This window comes from Symphodus melops (assembly GCF_947650265.1).
Source record: "Symphodus melops genome assembly, chromosome: 19".
Classification (NCBI taxonomy): Eukaryota; Metazoa; Chordata; class Actinopteri; order Labriformes; family Labridae; genus Symphodus; species Symphodus melops.
Window position 1 is genome coordinate 14,891,781 of NC_136709.1, and position 25,817 is coordinate 14,917,597.

A 25,817-nucleotide genomic window follows, 5' to 3' on the forward strand; every position below is an offset into this window, starting at 1 on the left:
TGAATTCAATGCTAAGCTTGCTCTAGTAATATAGACTAAGCAGTTAAAAGAGTTATTACAGCACCAAGTTTAATCCATAGTTATAACAAGGCTGTGTGTAATAACTGATTCTGATTGGCTAATAACACAAAGCAACACTCTGCTCTACCTTAATAGCAGACTGTTGTTAAGAAGAGCAACCCGTTTAGTAAAGCAGATGGTTGATAGGGCTGTGACTCTTATCACAGATTCTGGGGTGGTACTCCAGAATCAGGATGCCATTCTGACAAAACAACCAACTCAAAATATATAATTCCTTACTAATCCTTTGACTTCCAAGTGATCTAATTTTATGGTTATTTTGCAAACTTCATAAGAAATTGTTCTCATTAAGTACGACATTAAACACCAAAAGTAAATTATAGTGATGATGATTACCTCTTTCACGGATGCTTGCTCAGCCGATATACGTTTGTCTTGAAAAACGTTGATGGTTTCCATGATGTGCTCCTGCAGACAGTGCTTAGCTTCCTCAAAACCATTTCTGGCTAATGCCTGGGCCTTGGCATATGCCTCTGTGTAGGCCTGTGGTGGCACCTGTGCCAAGGCTGGAGGTTTAATGCACAGATCTGGTGAATCAGCCGGAGACTGAGGCAGGACACTGACCTGGGAGAATGGAATACTTTTGGCCTGTTGAGATATGGCCTGTGGAGGTGACTGAGCATTCGGCTGTAATGTAGTTTGGTTGTTAGGTAATGTAGGTGACTGATCAGGAATTTTGGGCTGTTGTGGCAATTGGGCCTGTGGTTTGAGTTCTGGCACTGATTGGGCCTTGGTTTGACTTGGTGACTGAACTTCGGGTTGAGTTGGTGATTGAGCCTCTGTCTGGAGTGCAGTTCCTGATGATAACTTTGGTTTTGGTTGTGATTCTGCCTTGATATGTGATTCAGTCTTGAGTGGTGGTAGCAAGTGGGGGTCAGGTATGGATTGGTCAGCCTTGGTTTGAGTTGTTGACTGAACCTCTGGTTGTAGCGGAAATAGGGCCAGAGGATTGGGTTGTGAAGCTGAGCCAGCCTTTGGTTGGGTTGGTGACTGAATCTTCTGTTGTGGTTGGAGTTGTGCCTGATGTTTTGTTTGTGGAGTTGGCTGCTGGAACTGTATATTGAACTGAGAATGCTGAGTCTGGACTTGTGGCTTTACCTGAATTGATGTCTGTGCCTGAATGTGTACTTGAGGCCTGAGCTGAGGCTGTGATGGAGGCTGAGGTGGGACTTGGTGTTGTTGCTGTAGTTGGGGTGGTATTTGTGCTTGCATTTGAGGCTGAGGATGACGTTGAGTTTGAACCTGTGAAAATTGCTGTGAATTAGGCATAGGACAAGCCTGGGGGTATGGCTGAGATAGAGGTTGACGTGGTACCTGACCCCAAGTCTGTTGCTGAAATTGGCCTTGTTGTGACTGGATATGAAGTGTATCAAAACCTCTCATCTGAAGTTGTTGCTGCTGTGAACTCTGGGATTGTGATAGAGCCCAGGGTTGGGTTTGTGGCTGCATCTGTGGCTGACCATATGGTGGCCCCATCTGAGAATAGCTAGGAGGCCCTATCTGAGGTAATGGCTGGGCTCCAGTTTGGGGCCACTGTGGTGGTACCTGACATGTTGGATAAGCCTGAGAATGCTGAGCTTGACTCTTCTGCTGGGGGTGTGGTTGGGGACTTGAATGTCTCTGCTGGGAAATGGCTTGGTGTTGTTGCTCCTGTTGGGGTGTCCACTGCTGGGATGGAGACTGACCCTGGGGGTAGCCTTGTGGGTATGGTGGGACTTGAGTAGATCCCTGTGGATGCTGGACAGACATTGGGGATGAAGTTCTAAATTGAGTCCACACAGGAATTGGGCTTTGAGAAATATGGCCTGGGTGCTGAGCTGATGGTGGAACATTCAGGGGGTACTGAGTCATTGGATGAGGATAACCCTGAGGCTTGACTAAAGGTTGAGCTTGGGTTTGTAGTGGTAATGTTTGGGCATGACTTGCCTTGGCAATTGGATGAGTATGGGTTTGAGTTTGGACCATGGGAGCAGCATGGCCTTGTGGATGGGCAATGGACTGGGGATGGGTTTGAGACTGGACCACTGAATGGACTTGGATTTGAGACTGCACCATTGGCTGGATCTTGGGCTGAGCATGGGTCTGAACCTGGACCTGTGGATGGATTTGAGTCTGGGGCACTGACTGAGCATGGATTTGACTTTGGGCATCAGTTGGTGGCCTAGGGGAGGGAGACCTGACTGGGGACCAGGATTGTGGGTGACTACGAAGCTGAACATGTGATGGAACAGGAGGTGGAATTTGGCCTGTTTGTGGTGGTTGCAAAGGTGAAGAAGGTCTGACCTGAGCCCATGTCTGAAATTGAGCAACAGCTTGATTATGGGCCTGAGGTTGCATAGAAGGTTGGGGTCCAGTAGGCATAAATGTTTGGGGCTGAGTCCAGAGCTGAGTATGAACCTGTGCCTGAAGATGTTGTGTGTTTTGTCCCTGTGTCTTCATGGGACCATGTGGTTGTGGAGAAACTTGAGCTTGTGATTGACTCACTATGGTTTGGGACATGGTTTTTGTTGATTGCTGACCATCTGTGGTGGACATCTGTGTGGACTGCCTTGCCTGGGAAACAGACTCAGTTTGGATATGGGACTTATTGTGGACCTTTGTTTGTGGTTGGGGCTGAGTCGTAGCTACAGTTAATGGTATTGCCATGGTGTCTGGTTCGGCCTTCCTTACAGTAGGCTGTGGTTGTTTTTGTTGTTTCTGATTCTGTTGTTGCTGCAGCAATTCCTGTTGCTGGTTTTGCTTGTCTTCATTGTGTTGCTGTTTACTTTGCAGTTTTCCCTGCTGTTGCTGTAGATTTTGTTGCTGCTGTATTTGTTTTTGTTGCTCCTTTTTCAGTTGTTGTGGCTGCTTGGTAGCCTTTGCATTTGTCTCAGGTTGGGATGTATGAGTGAATGCTTGCTTTGTTACAACCTGAACTGAGGCCACTGTTTCACCATCTGATTGTGGCTGTGTCTGTCTTATTTCAATCATTTCCTGAGCAGAATGCTGTTCAGGACTTGGAGCAGGAGTTTCAGGCTCTGCTGAGGCTGGCTTCTGAAGCCATGGGCGATGCTTCATGGCCTGAGCCTTCCTACTTTGAAGCTCCTGACAACTGAGAGGTGCACTCCTTACAGGCGAAGGTTGAGGTGAGGGCTGGTCCTGTTGCTCTGGTATCTGTCTGACTTGTGTTTCAACCTGAATATGAGTAACCACATGCTGCTGAACTTGAGCTTGATGCATATCAAACTTTTGATGTAGCTCCTTCTGTTGTTGTTCCTGCTTTTGCAGCTGTTGTTGTGGTTGTGTTGGCATGTGCTGCTGCTGTTGCCCTTGTTGAGGTTGCTGTTGCTTGATTTCCTGGTGATGTACCTCTTCATCTGTCTGTCTGTTTAATTGTTCTTGCTGCAGAGGTGTTTGCTGGGGTATAGATCCTTGTCCCTGAGAATGTTGTTTTTCGTGCACAACAGTCTCTTGCCAGACTTGAACTGTGCCTTCTGGTGGCGACTTTGTCCTTGTCTGCATTAAAGCTTGTGCGTAGGTATACGGCATTGTAGGAGAAGAAACATTTTTTTCATTGTATTCCTGCACCACTATCTTTGGCACAAAAGTTTCATGGCTCTGATGAGTGACTAATTTTGTCTCCTGAGTGTACTGCCTGTTGTCTGACTCTCTCAGATGTTGAGGTTTTCCTGTAGTTTGGATAAATTTTTTTGATGGAGGAGAGCCATCTGGAGGACTTCTGCTTCTGTCTCTTCTTGCTCCTAGGCTGCTCAGCATACCTACAGCTTCCTGGAATTGAAATCAGACGAATACGTCAACTGAAATTGCAATTTCAAAAATATTCTCTGGTATTCATCAGCTGTGTCGTTCTTGTTTGCTGATGTTTTAAGTACACAAAATGCAAAACTAGATTGTTTTTCAAGTTAATTTGCAAAAAGATGGCAAACCTGTGACTGTGCAACAGCAGTTCGCACTCTGTCCTGCATGGTGAAGGCATGGAGATATTGGATGGGAGAATTTTTCTGATTTGTCATCACCATCACTTGTAGATCCTGCTCCTCTGTGACCACCTGACCTTCCAGCTGAAGACCACGGGAAATCAGGACCTTGGGGAATAAATGGTACTGTATTGAACAACCATCAGAATTCCTTATTAAAGAACATTGTTGTTGGAACTTAAGCTGTTTAGGGGAAGAAAATATATTGAGCCACATTCACTGTATAATAACCTTTCAATTTCATAATAATCTTACCTTGGCTCGTGGGTCTTGGCCTCGCTGTTGCGCACGCTCAGTGGCCCTCAGTAAGTGATAAAGCTCCCTGGCCTCAGTCTCCCAATGCAACAGTTCTGCCAGGCGACTGTCCAGGCCTGACACACTGTGTTGCAGCTCTGCACAAACCTGTTCTGTCTCAAACAAGGTCTTCATTACCTTGCAATATAAAGGGAAAACTATAGTAAATAACTAAAGAATGTACATTCACAAACAGGAGATGCCAGTGCCTATTTGTTACAAGATGTGATAAGCTTGTGAAAAAAAGACTTACATGCATTTAAACACAAATTTAAGGAGGATGTAAAATAAATAATACATACTTCAGGTACAGCAAGCTTCACTTTCTTGACCTGATCCAATGGGAATTCTGGGGAGGGAGCCAAAGCCTCCAGATCCACTTCTTTTATTTTCCTCATTGAGAACTGAAGAATAGAAAGCAATCAGTCAACATCTTTTCATGCAATGATGAATCCTCATAGGTGGCTAAATCAAACACTAGGCTCGAGATCTTTTGTTTGAAGGAAGCTGTTACTTACTTTGGCACTTTAATTTTGTTTTATTTTAAATAAATATTTTAGGTGATAGATCAAAGTTCAGTACGAGCATATGTGAATAATGCTTTTACCAAATGTTTTGAAATTGTCTATGTGATAGCATTGTTCAGTTAACAGAATTAAACAGCTATAACTGTTCTTCACTTTGTAAAGGATTCCTTTATCCATTGATTTGTACCTGTATTTTCTTTCTGTAGGTCCGTAGGGGACCAGCCATGGCCTCCACAGGCTCTTTTAGAATGAGAGTGGCCTCCTTGATCAGGGTTTGGATGTCCTGGGGTCTGACCTGTACATCAGGACTGGGCTCAGCTGTGCTGTCCTGGAAAAAGCACACATTTGTGCTTTAAAAAATCTGGTAAAAATACTAAAACAGTTCAATAATAAAACATGACAAAATCTTGAACATCTGTCTGCTTCAGATAAGGCTATCCCTGATAGTCAAATCAGACAAGCTTAAAAGATGGATTTAAGGACAGAGCCAAAGCACAGCTTTTGTAGATCTAGTAATACCATAATTTCAAATAACACATGGGTGAAGAATGCCCTTAAAACAGTGTTCATCACCATTATGTCTGCCAGTGTCCTAAGTGTACTGCTTGTTGTCTCTTTTATCCTGTTTCTTTCTGGTCTCCTATCGATGGATAACTGCTCTTAATTTTTCTTGGCTTTCATTTTGGGACACTGCTTTGGTTTAAGTTTGTAAGCCTTCTAGGGCCCGTTCTTGGTCTGGGACCCCAAGCAGGTGACTGCTTTGTCTGTTGTCGAGCAGTGCCTCTGGACATGATAGCATAAAAAAATTATTACAAAAATTTACATAGGTATCTGTTACTCCTGGTTAAATTAGGACTATGTGACTTTCAAAGTGGATTGTCAGACCAAAACAACAGCTCTTTTGGACACACCTTCTTCATCCCTTACCACTCCCTTCCTGTTTCACCAGCTAAAACCTTTGAGTGTCAGACAAGAGCTGAGAACAAGAAACCCAGAGAAAGTTTACCCCACAATACTGTACATTTACATTGGCTATGTTTTATTTTGCCTTTATTAATGTTCAGAGTGTAGCATGTTAAGCCTTTAAGAGTCAACCTGAGGAATCAGTGAAGCTGTTTGACTGTACACTTTACTCCAACACCTTAAAACCCTAATTTTATAATGACCCTGTTATGCAATAAGTTAAGGTGGAGTGCAACTTTCCTTTTGAAGACACTCCCTAATAGCACTGCATGAGAACAATGGTAACAATCGAACAATGATAAGTCAACAAAATCCCTGCTGTCACCTGCCACTTGTATGTAAATAAAGGAAGAAGGAACTAGGCCACACATCCCTCAGGTGTTGGTATGACAAATGGCTCAAATTAAACAGCAGGTTTAGTTTTTCCTCACCAACCAGGTTTTCCTTGTTGTGTAACTTACAAACGTGTATCTCTTGATAAACTCGGCCCAATGCATGTTGAGTCTCCGCAGCTCCTCTGCCAGGCTTCTGCTGGCCTGAGGGTCTGTTGACTCGATGAGGAAGTTACCCATCTCGTTCAGGTGGGCCTGTCGGGAGCCCCACTCAGCCAAAGACTGAAGACATTAGAAACATTAGAATATTGAAGATGGTATGTAAAGAAATCTGCCTCTGTGTTCAGGCTGTGTTGTTAATTTCCCGTGGACTATTTTAAAATATATTTTAAATAGAAAACATTTAAAAATAAACATTCCCACTGGTTATGTAAAGGGCAGCTTAAAGTTTAAAGATGTTTTGGTAAGTAATGAGAGATTAACACATTAGGTAAAATGAGCTAACTCATGTATAGAGCATGGTGTTCTGTTGTTTTTCTACATTTTCATAATTAAATGTGTTCACAGTACCTCAGCTGTGTGTCCATGGCTGTGTGTTACCGAGCCCTGCTCTAGCCACGCCTGTAAGGAGCTGTGACAGTCGCTGTAGGAGTCCCAGGCAGACAGGACCCGTCCCATGGTACTTTTAGTTGTTTTCACGTCTTCCAAAACTGCAGCTGTGTCCTCCTCCAATTGTGTCACCTGTTGACTGACCTGGTTGTAATCTCCAGCTGAGGAGCAAAAAGAAAACAATCAATCCAAAAACAGAGAAAGGAACTGGCCTGATTCACATTCACATTCTAGATATTATTAAAGGTAATAAGGAATGAAAAGCACATGTCACAGAGAGATCACTTACCAAGGGCAGATTTGCTCGAGTATTTCTCAGAAACCTGCTTTAGCTTATGAAGAGCTGCTTCCAACAAAGAAGGCAGCTCCTGTGTGTTAACCAGCTCCTATGAGATGTTTAAATAAAAACGTTTTAGTCCAGAGCAACATCAGCCACACTGCTTGACGTGACAGACTCCAACATTACCTTCAACTTATGTTACTGTTATATGTTGGTCCGGAGAGCAACAGAGACTAAGGCACATGCTATAACTCTTACAACAGTTGCTAATGTTAGCTTTATAATTCTTAGCATTAGCTTAGAATTAGCTGTAGGGTACTATCACCCCAAATCTCAAATATATAATGTGCATCCTGGTACCGCTTCCTCCAAACAACTCCCAGATCACTTTCAAAGATGTCGTATCTGATTACTCACATGCCATTCTTGCAGGAGAACCCTCACAGCCTCAGGGGAGATATACGGTCTCTTCCAGACCCGAAGTTTTGTCTTGATCTGCCCCAATAGATCCAAAACTGTGTGGCGGTGCTCCCGATACTCCAACCTGATGCCGTGGTATTTGGCGGACACTCTAACACTGGTGAACCTGGTTTAAAAAAAGGGCCCATAAATAGTGTTATCGTTCTTTATCTATTTAAAGGCCATTTATCTTAAGATGAGCAAACACTTGCACAAACACGTGAAGTGCATACAACAACGTCATGTAAGCCAAGAGTGTAAGATGGAAAGTACCCTCACCTCCTCTTTAATTCATCCATCTTGTCAATGGGAACCATCATGTTTCCATAGTCATCCTGGTTCTGGAAGGACTGGAAGGTCTTCAAGTGCTGAGGCATCTCCTCAAGGCAAACCTAAAGCAAAAGTACGCAGATATTACGGGAAGGGACTTGTGAGCCAGTTTTCTAAAGATATCTATATCCTTAGTTTTTCCCAAACAGTGAATGTTTATCTTAAAGTATTTTATGTCTTCGATGCCTGAGTCAGTATATTTGTATGTTCAAACTCTTTTGACCCTTTGTTTAGTTTCAGTGTGCAGTTGTGATGAAGTAAATATTCACTTTGAGTAGCTCCTGCTTCTCCCTTGCATCGTCGGCAGCTCGGCCGTGGTCCTGCGGGTCGCCCTCCTCCTCGGCCAGAGCCCCCTCTGCCTTCAGCAGCCAGCGAGCCACCGTGTCCAAGGGCGGTGGGAGACTCATATCCAACTCCATTTTGTATTCCCGTAGCTTCATGAAAACACAGAGAGCAAGAGATGGCTCAAGGCAATACAAGAAAACACAGTGGTACATGAGACTGCACAGAAAAACGACAGTTTTATGTATGGAAGAATAAAACAGAGAGATAAAATATATATAAAAAAACAATATACTATCTTTATAAGTCCACGCATCAGGAGCGGCCCAGATTGCGATTTAACAGAAATTATTACCACCATCAGCAGCATCACTGAACATGAGGGTATATTTGAAACGATTCTTGAAAATTGAACAGAAGGTTTAACGATCGAATGAAAGTTTTACATATACCTGTCAAGAACTTTGGAGTTAGTTAAGATTGTGTGGGTCAAAAGATTTAGCTGACACTGACCTTTCCAGTGAGGGTATCCCACGCCTCTCTTAGAGCCCGCTGCTCCTCGCTCAGCTTTGGGGTTCGTCTCATCGCTGTCAACAGAGGCATGATGGGACGCCGCTGCTCATTAAAGGACACCAGAAAGGTCTGAAAGACCTGAGGGACGGAAAAAAAATCAATCATGAGTGACATCAACTCACACAGAAGAAAAAAACCCAACATGCAGCAGGATAAAGTTCAGATATGGAGGGGGAAAATGATTTGGTATTTTGTAATATGATACAAGATATGATGACGCTGCCGTTAAATCAATTAGCAGCAAAACATTTTCAATAACTGAAGAAGCATTATTTACGGAATAATCAAAATAAGTAGCACGGATTGATTTTCTGCAACTGGATGATTTATCTGTTTGGGTGGCAATGGTTCAGTTTGTGGGCACTTGGTTTAGGAACCTGACAGTCACCAGTCCCAGTACAGACCAAAATATGCCCATTTCGACTGCTTACGTGACCTTGACAAAGGCCCAAATCCCAGAGCGTTTTTCATGTGCAGACATCTCACTCTTATATCCCTGCATGAATGCATATTTAAAGGATCCTGTTTGTGCATGTGAGTCAGTTTGATGTTCAATAACCTCGGGGATTAATAAAGCAAGTCTCTTTCTGCTGATAGTAATTTAATTTTATTCGAAAGCAATACAGTGGTACTTAAAAATGTTGTAACAGAATGTTTTGAGGTAAGTAATGGTGAATAAAAATAAATACGGACTTACATGGTATCTCTCGGAGTAGCTCTCTCCCTCTGTGGAGTTCCATCCCTCCAGCAGCTCGTCGTACGCCTGAACCAGCCAGCAGGTCACTTCCTGTGCTTTCTGTTCAGATGTCGTCTGGTAATGTAGGACAAATAAAAAGTTACTGAATGAGAATGACTAAACCAGCCCAGGTGAAACCAGAACGCTGATTTATCATGTTTACAAATCTATTTAATGTTTTAAATATTTGAACTTCAGATTAAATATTAAATTCAACATTCCTTCAGATTAAAACTCCTCTTTCATAAAGGCCATAAACTTAAAGAGTTAAGCTAAAAACTTCCCCAAAAGGCAAACACCAGTCATGAGATACTTTCACACAAAGCAGAATAGCTGCAATTGTGCCAAAAATGAGTTTCACTTGCAGCAAGCCAGAGCAGAGCGGAGAACCAAGCCCAAACAGGACTGTGTTTGGCTCCAGAGTTGTTTCAACATGGAAACATTTACTAAAGCCACATTTATCCACGTACTGCTCTCTTGAAAATGTAAATGTCAGGCTCATTTTGCACGTGATTTGAATGTACTATGTGATGAGGAGTCATTTCAGTTTGTTTTTTTTCTCAAAAGCTTGACTTATCCTACAATATGCCGTATCCCCAAAGTTGGCAAAGAAAAAAATTAACATATATTTCAGTTTATGTGGGCAATGTCAGCAGGGCACATCATGGTCCGGCCTATCACAGTGAGGAATCTACGGTTTAGTTTTTTAGATCACCAGAAAATCCTCCTGTTTTCCAAAGCGTTGTTGTCAGTGTTGCCAACTCTCCTGTAAAGAAAAAAGCTATTGGCTTTACTAAAAGTCAAACGTCATTGCCTAGTTTGCAGAATTGGCAATAAGCATGAAATTGTAATGAACGCTGTAGGAGAGAAATAACGCTGTGGAAGAGTGTGGAAAAGTAAGTAAAAAATAAACCCTAAATATGTTTAGAACTACAAATGAACTCTCTTCTGTTGTTTCTGGGTTTTTCGTTGTAGTTTTTTTCATTAAAATAGGGCCATCACTTCTCAAAAATCAAAAGTCGTCAGATTTGTAGCCAATTGCTTTTGACAAAAAAAGTCACCAAGAGGATACGGAAAGTCACCAGATTTAACGAGAAAGTTGCCAAGTTAGCAACATTGGTTGTTGTCTTGGGATAATGAGATAAATGAGTTCATTATGATGGGTTAAAAAACAGCCATGTTATCCCGAGATCAAGAGAAAGAAAGTCAAAGATTTGAGAAAGCAACTGAAGTTATTTATTAAAGAAAAACCAGGATTGCGATTTGAAAAACAAATTCTAGAGGAGGCTAAATTTGGGCAGCCCTGGAGCTCGATTCGCATTTCTCCTTGGGGGTAATAAAGCACATCTCATCTAAAATAACCCCCTGTAGGGTTAGACTAACAACATGCAGTGCAGATCACACACTCCAATGACTCGTAAAGCAACATCCAAACATGCTGGTATCTTGTCAGAAACCCGAGCTAACAGGTGTTTTGACCGAGCGCTCCTGATTTCTGAGATGGCCCATACAGGCGATACCAGCTCGGTGTAAGGAGTCTCTGCAGCGAGTGCTTTATGCTTGTTATGGACAAACACACCCTCGCTGAGACTTTGGATTCAATCCAAGAAAACAGGGCAAACTAGTTTGATTCTGCATGATCAGTCCTGCTTTTAATCACCTCATGATCTTAAGGTACTCCTGGCTCTGAGCAACTGACTTTTTACAGTGTGCACCTCACCAATAAACAACTTTCCTGATTGGTTTTTAAGGCTTCTTTTAAATACTAAAGCAATTTGTGGGTTCCTTAAAGCCGATGAGCTGATTTATGACACATTTGACACTTTTAGTGTGTGAAAAGTTTGGGAACAAGAACACACATCAGCTCTGTCATCAGCACAAACAGTGACAGACGGTGTGGAAAAATGTGTGGATTGGAGTTTGTTCAGCAAGCAATCATCTTTTTTTTTTTTTTTTCCTACATTTTACCACCTGACTCTATACCATGTTTCTGACGCTGAAAGGAGATTAGGTGGATAAAAGGTGGGGAATAAAACACGTGTTGTTCACGACCGTCAGGTCTACCTGTCGCAGAGGTGAAGCAGAAATAGCAGGGGTGTAGTGAACAGGAAGGCTGACAGGAGAAGGACTTTTAGGCACAGTCAGGTATTGTGTCTGGGAGGAAAAAAGAGGGAAAAAAGTGAGGGGAAAAAGCAGGAAATGTAAAGATAAGAAGGACAACAAAGCAGAGCAATCACACACACACAGACTATGTAAGTAACACAATGTATTTAGCCAACTTAGAGCTAATAAATGACACCACAAGCTCCAGATGAAGGGAAATTGAGTCTGGGAGTTTATAAAAAAAAAAAAGCAGGCTTCAGATTTAACAAGAAGGAGTTGACAGAGAAGAATCCCAGCTCAGAATAGATAGTGGTGTGGACCTGCCTCTGGGTGATATCCGTGTGACAAATCTGTGACGAGCAGATTTAAAGGGATTCCTGCAACATTAGTGCAGTTGTGTACACATGGTGTGTCTTGCTGTACTCAATATTGATGTTGGCATCAATGCAAAACCATCAGTCAGATTCCATTGAATAAACAAACTGAAGCTGTTTAAGAAAACACACGGAGCACTGATTTGTGTTCTCGCAGGTCAAACAAATGCAGATGTTTGGGTAATAAGTGAAAGAACAAGTAACGATTTTCATCATCTAAGTTTCATACAGCTGCTGTTTCTACATTTTATCAGTAACTTTCTTGAGTTTTATGTATGTCAGCTTGTGTTTTAAACGGCATATATGTATATTCTGCCTCGGGATGCTCTATTCCATTCTCTGTTCAAACATGTTGTTTTCAAGCCGGTCCGCTTTGAGATCAATTCATTCAAATGCTGTTGCAAAGACTTTTTAATCTTAAACCGACTTCCTTCATCGTTGAAACCTCCCTGTCTAGACCTGCAAAGCAACAAATCTCCGAAATGGAGCTCAGCTGCACCCTTGTCATTGTCAGTGGACTGCAATGTTTAAAAGGGAACACACCCCCTTCAAGTCAAAACATTTTTATAGTGCAACACAAATGCTGTGTTCTTCTTTGCACTGTACATGCAAATAAGTATCATTCAGTTAAAAGTCTCTCTGTTGTTGTGCATATTCATCCTTCATCTATTCTATCTTGAGTAATTAAAAAAAATAAGATTGTCCCTTGAAATGTTGTTGCAGTGTAAAACTGTGCCACACATAACTCAACGCCTTTCTAGAAAACGATACAGACCTGCATCTCTTCCTCGGGCACCGGCAGGTCTCTGGAGTACTGCAGGAACTGAGCCACATAGGTCATGATGGACTTCTCATCAGGGTCTCGAACGTCCACATCTGCATCCACATCACAATCCTCCATGATCAGTTCTCACAGAGCAGTCAGAGTCTAGACTAACACATCCTGCAGCAGGTGGAGTTTAAAACTGGATTCTGAAGAATGGAGGTGTAACTGTTTGTGTTCTTATTAAGTCTGATGATGAACTAACAGGCGGAGCACACAGAAGACTGGGGTTTTTATATAAGCACTGAAGTAAACAAGCAGCAAGTGAGTCAGCAGACTGTCGGATCGTCATCCCGCTCGCCCTCAAGGCTTCCGTGGGTACGGCTCCGGTTACAGTGCTCTGATTGCTGCTGCTGCGCTCTGCACACATTCAAAAAAGCTTCACATGCCACCACATCATCTGTGCTGCAGAATACGTCAGTGAGACCGATCCAATGAATCAGACTTAAAAGAAAGATTGTTTGTATGTAGCAGACCAGGAGGCACCGAGGGAGTGTGAAAGAGAGCAAAATACCAAAACTGAGATTTTTAATAAAAGAAGCAGAGCTAACTGATTTGTGAAAGATTAAGCTAATAAATTGTAGTAAAAAGTGAGGCCGAGCTGTGGGAGTCCGCGTTGTGAAAGTAGAAGAGCTGTCCACATGTTTCCTGCATCAGTATTAGAATGACCAATTGGTAAAAGGTCATCGAAAGATTTCTTGCAATAGTGTATGAAATCAAGTTTAGGTTTCTTTTTTTTTTAAGGCAAAAATGATGATGAAATAAAATGGACCTGCCAAGGAGAGAAGCTTTAAGCTAACTCTGGTACAATGCATGGAAAAGGCAACATGCAAGTTGAATATTGTTTACGGTCTTTGTTACAAAATGAAAACAATGAAATGAAATGAAACATCAATGTTCCCAGGTTTGATTAAAAATTGTGAAATGGAATGAAAACACATTTCTGCATCTTGATCAGTTATTTCAGCCTTCAGTCTTTTTCTTAGTATTTATCATGTGTGTGTTTACATTTTTTCTGTAGTATCTAAAAAATGTTGCTGTGCCACACAGCTATTCATCATCAGTCTGGTTTTTGCCCGAGATTTCTGTCTCTTAAAGAGAGGGTAGGAGGGGAGGAGTTTTTTTTATGCCACTAGCTTTACTAAATGCTTTTGTTTTGCGTCACTAAATAATCCTGCTGCTGTGTTATCACAAAGCTAACGTTACTCACCATCAGGGTCGAGCAGTCTGGGGATCCTGAGCTCTCTCTCTGCGACACGGAAAGCCTCCTCAAGGTTCTGTTTGTTGCTTCTGGTTCTGGCTTTGGACAGATCCACCAGATCAGGCCTCAGAGCATACAAGATGGCCAGGAAGACCACACCGCTTCTCCAGCTGGATTTGAAGTCTTTTACATTTAATGTACAGCCAGCTCTGAAGAAAACAAATGCTTTGTTTAGGACAATAATACAAGAAATTCAAATGTATCAAAGTATTAGCTACAGTCTTTGGTGTGGCAGCAGAGGCCGTAGCAGCTCAGTCTGCAGGGGATTGGATAAGGAACTGGAGGGTGGCCATTTCAAGTCCAAAGGTGGATCAAGTCAGGAAATTGATCTGGTAGCTGGAGAGGTGTCAGTTCCCTTTCTGAGCAGTGCCAATGTGTCCTTGAGCAAGGCACTGTCTCCCCTCCACCCCCAAACCAGCTCAGCAGCGCACCCCCTTCACTCTGATATGTCCATAGGATCCTGTTTGTGCATGTGTGTGTATTTCAGGCTACGTGTGTTGAATGTTCAACAAACGAAGCGTAAAAATGAATTTCCCCTCGTGAGATGAAGTATATCTTCTTCTTTCTCTTCTTAACAAATTGAAAAATGCTAAATCCTGCACGTGTGGGCTTTAGGATGAAGGATAAGAGCGTTCATGTGGCACTCCATTTTCAAAACAACTTAAATAGCGTCTTTATAAAAGTCAAATTAAAAATAATGGCAGGAGGTGGGTAGATGAATTTGATACTATTTCTAACAGGCTATTCCTGCTCAAAGCCATGTATACTGGGAACGATTATTTCTCAGATTTTGGCAGGGTGAGTGCTCATGTTTTGGTCAGTACCCGGAACTGGAAATGACCAAGAGGTCCCTGCTGGGTGAAGATACCAAACTTATTACATCACCTTCTTGGCCAACAAAAAAAGTCAATAAAAGGGTTTATAAGTATTTGTCAAGCCAATATAAAAACTTTAATATTTTATTTCCTATTGTTCGGGTCGCCCCGTGCTTACTTGTGGCACTGTTCACGGACCCAGAGAAGCAGAGCCTTCTTGGCAGAGACCCTGAACTTGTTGTGTAGTGGTGAGCCTCTAGGAGGGACCGGGCTGCTGCTGGCCGAGCGGCTCGACAGTGTGGAGCGCGAGTCCAGAGTGTTCAAAGACTCCATGGAGGACTGACGGGAGCTGAAAGAGAGGCAGCTGGCCAACTCCTCGATCTAAGAAACGAACAACACAAAGTCTCAGTTCAAGAGACACTTTCACTTGTATGTGCAATAATAATCTCAACCAAGTGCAATAATCGCAATAATAATCATTGCCTTTTTTTTGTATATTTTTTTCTGCTTCTTCCATGCATATTTTCTGTATATTTTTTCCAACAGAAGAGTGTTCTATTATTTATGCTATATTATTCTTTATATTGTTACTTTTTGTTACCTGCTACATTTTTATTTTTATTTTTATTGTATATGCTGCTGGAACCTACATTTCCTTGAGGGAGTCATCCCAAAAGGATCAATAAAGTTCAGCCTAAGTCTAAGAAGTTAGGCCTTCATGTTTGTGTCAAAAAGTTCAAAACAGAAAAAAGCCAGACATTATATTAGAGGTCTGTGGGAAAACATTGAGTCCTACTGAACGTAATGTTAATCTGTTTTCATTTTTATAAACCCAAAAGCAGTCATGACTAAAAAAAAAAAATAAAAAAAAGGTAAAAATATGACACTTAAACACCAGCACAGGTAAACTAAGTGTAAAAAAGTTAACATGTTACACTCACATGATACTGGAGGATGATTGTCCATATGACACCAAGGATGATGGACGGTTTGCCATCCATAATGTCAGGAATGTGAATGTTGACTAGTTTGATCTGGGAAGAAAAAAAGATGATTAACAAAACTGCTGAAAGTAATTTCATTTGTCTGATTGATTTAAGGGTCCCATTTACCGATTTCTGCTTCAGAAAGGAGAGGGCTTTCTCAATGTTGCTCCTGTGCTGGAACATCCCCTTGCCTCTCTCCCGACTCTGGTAAAAAAAAAAGAAGACAACCACAGAGTAGTTTCATTCAATAAAAACACCCGCTGTTGGTTTTGAAAAACGTGTTAAGGCCACACACACAAAAAAAGGGAAACTTACAATGCGTTGGCCGCTCATCACCTCCAACAGGTCCAACAGTCTGGAGCCATCACGGAAATCATTGAACAGATCTAGGACCATGCACGGAGGCCTCCGCTGGGAATGCACAAACACATGGACAAAGACTTTTTACACACCTCTTATCCTTGTATGAAGGACAAAGACCCATACCTTTACCCAAGTAGAAATCTTGAAGACACGTTTTTCACATTCAAGTCAATGGTCAATACGTAAACATGGTCCCATTCTAAATTTAGGGTAAATGTAAAATCTATTATACTCGTGAGAGGTCTTAAATTTTAGATAGCATTTTAAGACATGTCTGAAGACTTTCTGTCTCTCAAATCCACCGTGTCTCGTTAGCTTTATAGGATTTTCTATTGGTCTTTCTTTGTGGCTATGTTTGTTCATGTGACAATCCACAGCATCTAAGGCAGCTTGTTACAGTATACGCACATTCACAAATCTCCTCAAAGACAGAAAGAGAAGAAGATTTGGGAAATGCAAGCTCCAGGAAATTTGGAGTCATTATGAAGAAAACAGGGAAATGGCATGCAGCAACAATGAGGCAACTTGCAGTGGAAAAAACTGTGTTAACTTTTGGTCCTTAAAAAATTCTGGAAATAATATAAATAATTGGGCATTTACCTGATAATCAAAGTTTTTAGAAAATAAGCCATTGTTGCAAGAATTAGGTTTTAAAACACAAGTAATTCCCCATTAGAATTTGTTTACCATGATGCAGGATAGCTGAGCGGTGATGTCTCCCGCCACATGTACCAAGACCATTTTTTAGTTCAAATCACAAATCAAACATCTGCCCATTGACCCCACTCTCTCTTCCCAACTGTTTCTGTCTCTCTTCAGCTGCCCCCCCCCAAAAAAAAAAACACCTGTGTACCAAATTCAATGATAAAGCCAAATAAATCGTGTTTGTGTTATTTATTTTATTTTTTTGCAAAGATTCTGCTATACACTTACTCACATTCAAATTGTGATTCAGACAACTTTATTTATCCCAGAAGGGCAATTCAGTTTTACAGTCTACTGAGCCATAAGCAAAGACAACATTGCCCTGCAATCTAGAAAATCAAAGATCTGTCAGGCATCACAAAGTGGAATCAATCCTTGTTTGTGTAGCTGAAGCTAAAGGATGACGTGCTGCGTGTAATATCCAATCATAATCAGTGAGTTCGACTTGAAAACATGCGGTGGTTAAGATAAAAACCAGGCTGTTTGTTTCTGAGAACCTGACATTTTCAAGATAGGAAGTCTTTCACGCTGATGACATTGATGTTTTATGTGACATGCCTTAACTCATCGATTCCATCGCTGTCAGGCTTTAAGAAGCAAAAAGTAATGTGTTGTATAAATCAGGGAATTCATCTGAATGGCAAACCACCAAAGTCTCATTAATCATGTTGGCCCACCTGAAAACAACTATACTCTTTATACTGTATGTATTTCACGTGACACTGCTGCTACTCTTCTTGTAACGGTATGGTAAGACTTCCTGGTGATTCAAGTTTAACATTGATGTGGACGAATTTTAACTCTCATTGAGACAGGATTGAGTATATACTGCAGTCTATTGACCAACGTTTTTGCACGGATGTGTTTTGCTAATGAGTCCCATTTAAACAGGAAACACTGAATTATAAGTGACATTGTGATGAAAGTTACTTAGGCATAAATATCCTCCATTGGAAGTCAAATATGAGTTTTGACTTTCTGGACAGAGATTTAGAATACGAAAGGTCAGATCTAATTAGATGAACTTTTTTTTTACATCTCTCAGGCCACCAAAAGTTAAATCCTTATCATGATTTTGCTCAGGATTGGTTAATCATTCACTTCTGATGACTTACTGTATACTATAATAACAGTTTTAGGCAGCCTAGTACTGTTGTCTACTAGTGCACTACTATTGGTATAGTGCACTATACCAATATATTATAAAACATACCTGCACAATTATGTAGGTATATGCATATGTCTTAATATAATAAAAAATATGAGTCACCGAAAATTCACCTCTGTACAGTGTGTACAAATCAAGCAATAAGCTGTTTAGATGTGTGAAAAAAACGTGTATTTTAACATGGCTGTTAATGGTGTTTTAGTTTGTTTGGGGACAAGCCTCCACTGGACATTAAAGGAACTGCAGTTTTTTTGCACATCTCCATTGGCTTAGTTTTTCCATTCCAGAGGTTGCTGCTTGGTAAACACAAACACGTTTAAAATGTCCTGTGCAACACACATCCCTTATCAATCAGTCAGTCAAACTCATATACTGTAGCAACTTTCAGACAAATTCCACTGCAGTTCAAAGTGCTTTAAAAAAAAAAAAAAGAGCAGAACAGTGATGGACAAAAGGCAGTTTGTTTAAAATGATTCAGAGACAAATGCAAATCAAGAATTTCATACAACAACACAATGAAGATTGTTGATTAAAAGAGACACTCAATAAAAGTCCAAATAATAAAAACCAGACTGAATAAACATGTTTTTTTTATTCTCAGTATTCAGCTTTTCTCAGATCCTCTGGAGATCTGTTCAAACGTATCGGAGCGTAAAGGCAAGTTTATTTATAAGGCAAGGCAAGTATATTTATATAGCACTGTTCAGACACAAGGCAATTCACAGTGCTTTACAGACATAAAAACAGAAAAACATTAAAGCAGAGCTTAAGGAAAGCAAAATACATCATTAATGTAAAGATGAATGCAGCACCACCAAACATTTTTGTCCGCTCTGTGGAACGGCTAAAAGTGAACAACCACGGAGTCTGAGGGGCCATCTAGGTTCATAACTCATGATGCATGTTAGCACACACAGCCTTCCCAAAGTGGACCTAGGGCATTATAAAAAGAAAACTATCACATGTGACAGAAGGTTCTGTTACAGTGTGAGACCTAATGTGAATAACCCCCGAGGATTAACAATCATCTCCACTGTTCACATTATTGGCAGAGTCCACACAGAACTGGGTGGGTGTGATCAAGGGGGTGTGAAGATGGTAGGCGGAGAAGGGGGAGTGTGGTGGCCGTCTGTCGCTGTCTGTCTGTTGCTGAACCTTGCTCCTCAAAGCTATATTTACATACAGATCCCCACCTCTACTCGGTGTCCTCCACTGTCACAGCTGACCTCTAACATGAGGCAGGGCAGTCGGCTGCTGACTCAATGTTAGGACGTAGTCTGATAACAAAACAACAACCTTCTTTGCAGTAATGTGCGTAGAGAAAGTTAAATAGTGTATTTACTGTGAACACAAGCTGCTGATGTGGAAAGGGCTCTCGGAGGGTAATAAAAGAAAAAGGATGAAGTCCTGTTTCACACATATTTATTGCTCATGAATCAGGAAGTTCTGGGAGTTGTTTTGGTGTTTCTATATAGTCTATATCTAGATATAGTCAGCTGATGACTTAATGCCTTACAGGATGATACAAAAAGAATCACACGACACTGTGGCTTGTGTCCTTGGACTGAGTGCAAACAATTCAAAAGGAATGGAATAGAATATCATGTGCTGTGAGGGAATTTTCATTTGTACACAAAGGATACATGAAATAACAGGAAACTTTTATTTTCAATGGTTAACTTTCTCAAAAATGTTCTTTATATTCTGTGAATGCAATGCAATCCGAAGTGTCGTGCCCAAGGACACATCGGACATATAACTGAAGATTTACAGTTCTAAAAAGCTATGGTCTTTTTTTTACCTACAGGATCTATCCATTATTAAAACAACTGAGATTGTATAGCTTAACTTTTACACTGGGTTTTTAGGACAGGAAGTTGAGCAGGTTTTTGTACCACATTAGCCAATGTAGACTTCTTAATGTATTTTGTGCTGCACAGCTAACAAAGACAAACACCCTTGTCAAATTAAGTGTCCTCTCTCTGTCAGATCTTAAAGAGACGTCAGAGGTCGGACACAGGGCTTACCTTTGCCAGCTGAGCGTTGACCCAGTTGGTGAAGGTCTTCTTCTGAATCTGTTCTTGTTCCACTGTGGGAGAAGGAGAAGACAGACACAAACACATTAAATGATATTGACAGATAAATACAGGAAATTATTCAAGCACATTATTATAGCTCAAATTCAAGAACCATTTATGCTGAGTGTTACAAAAGACAATCTGATATTGCTAGCATGCTAATGTCATGTGTTTGTTCAAAATGAATATGAACAAGTTCTAATGTCTAGATTCAACCCAAAAGGCCGGATCAACAATTCAAGTATATGGTATGTCTCAAAGGCAACACAACAAGAGACAGACAAGACAGACTGAGAGCGCAGAATAGTCCTACTGTGACAGGTTCAAATAATTTGTAGTTGTTAACTGGAGTCAGCTAAAGTTATAAACACAGTATTTATTAGATCAGTAAAATCACAGAGGTCACAGAGCTCCCATCATGTCAGCCAGAGTGTTATGCATTTCAAAAGGGGCCATTAAAGAGTCCAGTACATATTCTACGATTTAACCAAGTAATTACTACCGACACAAAAGCAGATTGTTACTGCAGCCGACGCCCACTAGTTTGGCCAATCATTTTAGAAAACCTGAGGGTGAAATGATGACATAATGACAATCAGTGTTTTGCCCGAACAAGCAGAAAGCCTGCAATAATGAAACCACAGAAAATGATTTAGCATACAGAGCTGCCAGCAAGGCAGCATGTTCACATAATTCTAATTCAATTTGATATACTTTATTAATCTACGAGGGGGAAATTCTGGTTCACACTCAGTTATTTTTTAAAACATGCTTCCAACACAGGTCTGAATTACACACATGCACAAGCAGGACCTGTGGACATGCATTAAAGGAGAGATGTCAGAATACGGTGGAAGCACCCCCTTAGCTGGAAGGTGTTCGGTGCCTTGCTCAAGGGCACCTCAGCAGTGCTTAAGAGATGATCTGGCACTTCTCCAGCTGTCAGACCAGCTTGCATATTTTGGTCCACATTGATACTTGAACCGGCAACCCTCCGGTTCCCAACCGGGACCCAAGTCCCTACAGACTGAGCCCTAAAACATGTTTGTTTTTTTTCCCCAATGAATTTTTCATTTGTGTTTTTTGTTTAAAGTTGTATTTAGGCTAGGTTTAAGGAAATGTATAAAGCAAGACTTCATTGTATATAATGAATACATTACTGTGGATGTGCAGCATTATGAACAATTTTCATATATTTTCATTTGAAGGGGAATTCATTGCATGCACCAGCATGGCTCTGCAAATGTATTCTGAAGGTACGATCTTACACAGGTAACTCAAGTCAGTCTGTGTATAAAGAATGGTAACATTATTCTTCATTGTCAAACAATACTACTGCTGTCCAACTTCTGCTCAGCCATGCAACTTCTACTCTGCTACATGTGCTGCAGATTGAAATATTGTAAGCTTTCGAATATTAGGTTGATCTTTATTAGCACACATACTTACTTAAATCTGTACATTTCCCCAAACTTTTTTTTTCCATGCTATTTTGTCCCTTTTTGCACACAGTAGGAAAAGCCTTTGTAACGTCTTCCTGTATTCAGAGTGATGCACCTTTGCATGCCTTATTTCACTTTAAAAACTTCATGGACAGCACAATTGACGACTCAAATTATTGAAATATCTCAATTTTTTTGAGTTAATGTCATTACCTCCAATCTACTGGAACTAACTTATTTAAAGTAAAAGTAGATTTGTTTTTTAAATAGGAAGTACAGACTGAAGGCAGTACACATATTCAAAATAAAAGCCTAACCTTTCTTGTAAATGCAAAACGATAGAATTTCAAACATGCGATTAAAATCTAAATCGATCTGCTGATGGTTTTGCACGCAAACAATGTGGCCTATTTTAATAAACACTGACAAAATCAGTATTTTAAAAATGAAAAAACTAGAGTTATCAAGAAACTTGACAAGTGTCCAATCACTCACCATCGTAAAGCTCAATGAAGTCATTCAGATCACTGACAGTATGAAGACTCACATGTAATCCAGTCTTCATTCTCCATTTTATACCCACAAAAAAAAACTTCCAGCTATCCAATGACCCAAGTGTATCTTCAAAAAATATTCTTCAACAATGATTGCTCTTCTTAAAACTTAAAACATCCAACCAGTTTATTGCCATTGCTGTGTCATAAATCCATCAACCTTTTGCAAAAGTCTGATTTTGTATGCCCTTGCGGTCCATGTTAAGCATCAGCCCTCCTTCCGACTGTCTGCTCCTCTGAGATGTATTAACAGACAGCTTGCAGGCTATTTTCTGTCTTAATATGTTTCACAGCAGGCAACCTCTGGTATCAGTCCAGTTGTAGTCATTGGGAACCCCCCTGTGATGGTTTAGCAGTCTTATTTGAATTTATCTGGTATCATCAAACAACTATAAGACTAGATATCTTTAACAAAACACTCCAAAGAGTTAATTAAACCAAAAGAAAACCAAGAGATGAAGAGCAACACAAAGTGTCCATGAGTTCCTGGCAAATAAACGTGATGTGGATACCCAAGAGCTCTGACACACTTGAGAGACTGCCAAAAGAATTATTTAAAACAAAAGTATTTGGTCACTGTAACCACATGGCCTTAAAGTCAGCTTCAAAGTGCTGTCATTTTAGTAACTACCAGAATAGACTCTCTTGACAACATGTTACACATTTTGACTGGTAGAATATCAAATTTATCAGTTAAAGTCCTGACTTCTTTCTAATTGTCCCACAGTAACAGTGTTTTCTGTAAAAAACACACATTTACTTGCTTTTAGTAAATGTCACAGAAGAGTTCTGCCTTCAGGGGAAGTACAGCCCTTGGGTGGGAGCCAAGCTGTCACTTTGTGTTTGCATTACATTTCACTGTATGTGCATGCAACAATGATTGTTTTTCAGAAAAACAAACAAATACTTTAACTGTGTAAAGCTCTGCTACAAGAGCCTGACATTAGGGGACAGACATATATACATGTCATGTATCAAACTTCACCTGAGGAAAGTAGCACTATTTCTTAGGCCTTGGTTACAATTGAAAAAAAACAAAAACTTTTTAGGGTGAAAGTGTAACTCTGACTTTATATAGAGTTTCCTCCTGCCACCCTCCTGTTTCTTTTTCCAGCAGAAAGTCAGAGGGAGCTGATGTAAGAACGCAGCAGGACATGATAAAGAGAATTCACCTCTGGCGAGTGGGAGGGGATGGTGACATTTATTCCCTACAACTGGTGCATCACCATAGATTGATGCACACGGCGGTACTATCTCAGTGCACATCATTAAACTGTAGAATTATGTTTTCTCTTCGCCCATATGCTCTTCTCCACTATTTGGTTGATGCTGTGATTCTATCAAACTATAGGACAGATCTGAAAGAAATGATCTCATTATTGCATCGTATGGAAGACTCTGTAGCTTTGTCCCCCACTTAAGCGTAGTTCTTTTTACATCATGTCTTATCTCAAGCGACTACCCCTGCCTGCCCCTCTGTCCAACCAAATAAAGACGAAGAATTAGACATCTTTATGACCGAGAAGTTTTCTTTCCCTATTGTTCAACTCTACTGTTATCCTGCATCACTCCCCCAACAGTAAACATGTTCATTCGCTGGTAAAATATCCGTTACAGGATAATACCTTTACACTTAATCCTAGACAAAACGTTTTCTCTGCTAGCTTAAAAAACTGGACACTCAAAACAAAGGAAACAACTTACCCATGTTGGGATCACTCATGCTGATTCAGCAGGGATTTTTATTGAAGTCAGCAAAACCTATTGCATATCAATTCAGATCAAGTTGCTCTACCATCTACACACACACCTGCCCTGACTCTAAGGCTGCAGAGGAGAGACATGTGTAAATTATTTTGCAACTAACTCTTGTTCTCTAACCAGCTAACAGTCTACAGTATATCTGCTGCCTGCAGGGAGGCAGGTGAGATCTGCTCGGCTCCGCCTCTTTGAAATCTGACGCACAGAGGCTCCGCAGCCTGTCCAAACAAGACCTGTAATCAACTTTCCTGCAGCCTCCTGGGTATATTTAAGCTACATAAATGAAAAAGTGGGTCAAATTCAAATGTCAGTGGTGGAGAAAAGATTTTTACCACACGTAATCTTTCCTAACCCCCTTTACACAAGGCACCAAAATAATCAACTATAAAACTTTGCAAATCAAAGATGAATAACTGCAAAGAAATGATCTTTACGTTCTCATGACGAGCTGATCAGCTTGAAAGAGACACAGATGTTGAGTTCTCCTGCTAGCAGAGCCATGGCCCTCATTTCCCAGGATGCATTGAGCACAAGAAGCCAGAGCTTAAAAACTGCTTCTCCTAAGCCAGAAAGTTTGCTCTCGTCAGCAGAAAAACAAATACACAAAACGTTTCCTCACCTACAGCTACCTCTGCACTTAAACGGAGTTCCACAGCATGGTTTGCAATATAAGAAACTCAGAGAGGGACGAGAGCAGAACAGGAAAAAAAGCCGAGGATAAAATAAATGTGAAAAAATTAAATACTGTGGCACTGTTAGAGCTTGTAGCAAAAGCACTAAGGGTGTCTGTACATTAAGTACAGTTGTTTCATACCATGGTAGAGCACAGTTGTTCCTGCACTCCCTTCTCCCCTACTGTAGTGTGTTTACACCAGTAACATAGTATGGCTGCACATGTTAGAAAGAGAAAAGTTTAACAAGAAAAACTTAAAAAATGGAAGGGAATCATGTCATGGCATTATTATAAGAAGCTTTAGAGCTATAGTTCCTGTAAAAGAACATGTTTAGATATTGGAAGTCCCACCCCTTCTTGGTTTTTATGCTTAGGACGCTGAGAAATGAAAATGTCAAAGTGCATTGGTTTTGTATTGCTCATGCCATTTGGCAATGCAATAAAACATTGAAATCTTACACATTAACCCATTGATATATTAAACATGTTGTATAGAAACATAAGTAAAAAAAAAAAAAACAGGATCCAATGAAAACACCAGCACATCACAGCTTGGCAGCTTGGCTTTAAGTGTTCAAAACTGCCCTGAGAGCCTGCGGCTTCACGAACAATCTTCTCACCCTCCTTCTCCCTGAGGATAGATCTCTGAGATCCGTCTCATAATTCTCTGGAAGCATAGTGTTCCGTTCCAGCATATTAAACCCAACATGACCCCGCAAAAAAGTGACAAAAGTGATACAGGACGGCGCCAGCAGCAGACTGAGAAGGATCCAACACACTGCTCCCCTGAGTAAGATACATAACTGAGGTTAAATAGCTATTATGTTTCCACGGTAACCCCAAGATAAAACATTGAAATCAAGACATGGGGCTTTCATTGTCATAGTTGGATGATCTCAGACTTCTCGCGGAGACCAGAGACCTGGGCTTAGTTTAGCTTAAATAGCGTGTTGAATAATGTTGGAAAAATCACTAGTTCACACCAGCACCATGGTTATTGTAATAACCTAATACTGAGAACAATTGATAGTATTCAACACACAAAAGAAATACTCTTTCTGCTCTTTCATGTGTGACTTTATAAGACATAAAGCTACAAGATTATAGTGTGCGTCAGAAAAGTCAGAAACACTGCACTGAAATCTTGGCTCAAAGCAGAGAGAGCGAGCGAGAGACTGACCCTGTAGCAGCATGTGGACATTGTCAATGTCCAGGGGGATGGGCCCCCTCTCCACCAGATCATCTCTGGAGTAGAAGTCTGACGACAT

The 25,817-nt window shown here is 40.8% G+C and overlaps 2 protein-coding genes across 8 annotated transcripts in view; both read right to left on the reverse strand.

Moving 5' to 3' along the window:
• Positions 1-4,749, reverse strand: part of syne2b (spectrin repeat containing, nuclear envelope 2b) — a 95,668-nt gene extending 90,919 nt beyond the window's left edge. For all 7 annotated transcript variants that reach the window (XM_079370253.1, XM_079370249.1, XM_079370248.1 and 4 more), the window contains exons 1-4: positions 4,655-4,749; positions 4,314-4,490; positions 4,008-4,166; positions 418-3,849 (exon numbers count right to left, since the gene is read on the reverse strand). In XM_079370253.1, coding sequence (XP_079226379.1) covers positions 418-3,849; positions 4,008-4,166; positions 4,314-4,487 — 3,765 coding nt within the window. In that variant the 5' untranslated portion in view covers positions 4,488-4,490; positions 4,655-4,749. The remainder of the gene's footprint in view (positions 1-417; positions 3,850-4,007; positions 4,167-4,313; positions 4,491-4,654) is intronic.
• Positions 4,750-5,048: 299 nt separating this feature from the next.
• LOC306840142 (nesprin-2-like) lies at positions 5,049-25,817 on the reverse strand (the record flags this gene model as incomplete). The annotated part of the gene is made up of 18 exons (XM_079369236.1): positions 5,049-5,207; positions 6,304-6,456; positions 6,745-6,944; positions 7,073-7,169; positions 7,481-7,649; positions 7,802-7,914; positions 8,122-8,286; positions 8,648-8,785; positions 9,405-9,518; positions 11,508-11,597; positions 12,696-12,796; positions 13,954-14,153; positions 14,998-15,200; positions 15,761-15,853; positions 15,932-16,009; positions 16,121-16,216; positions 20,069-20,130; positions 25,730-25,817. The coding sequence occupies 18 exons, from the start codon at positions 25,815-25,817 to the stop codon at positions 5,049-5,051; spliced, it is 2,319 nt and encodes a 772-aa protein (XP_079225362.1).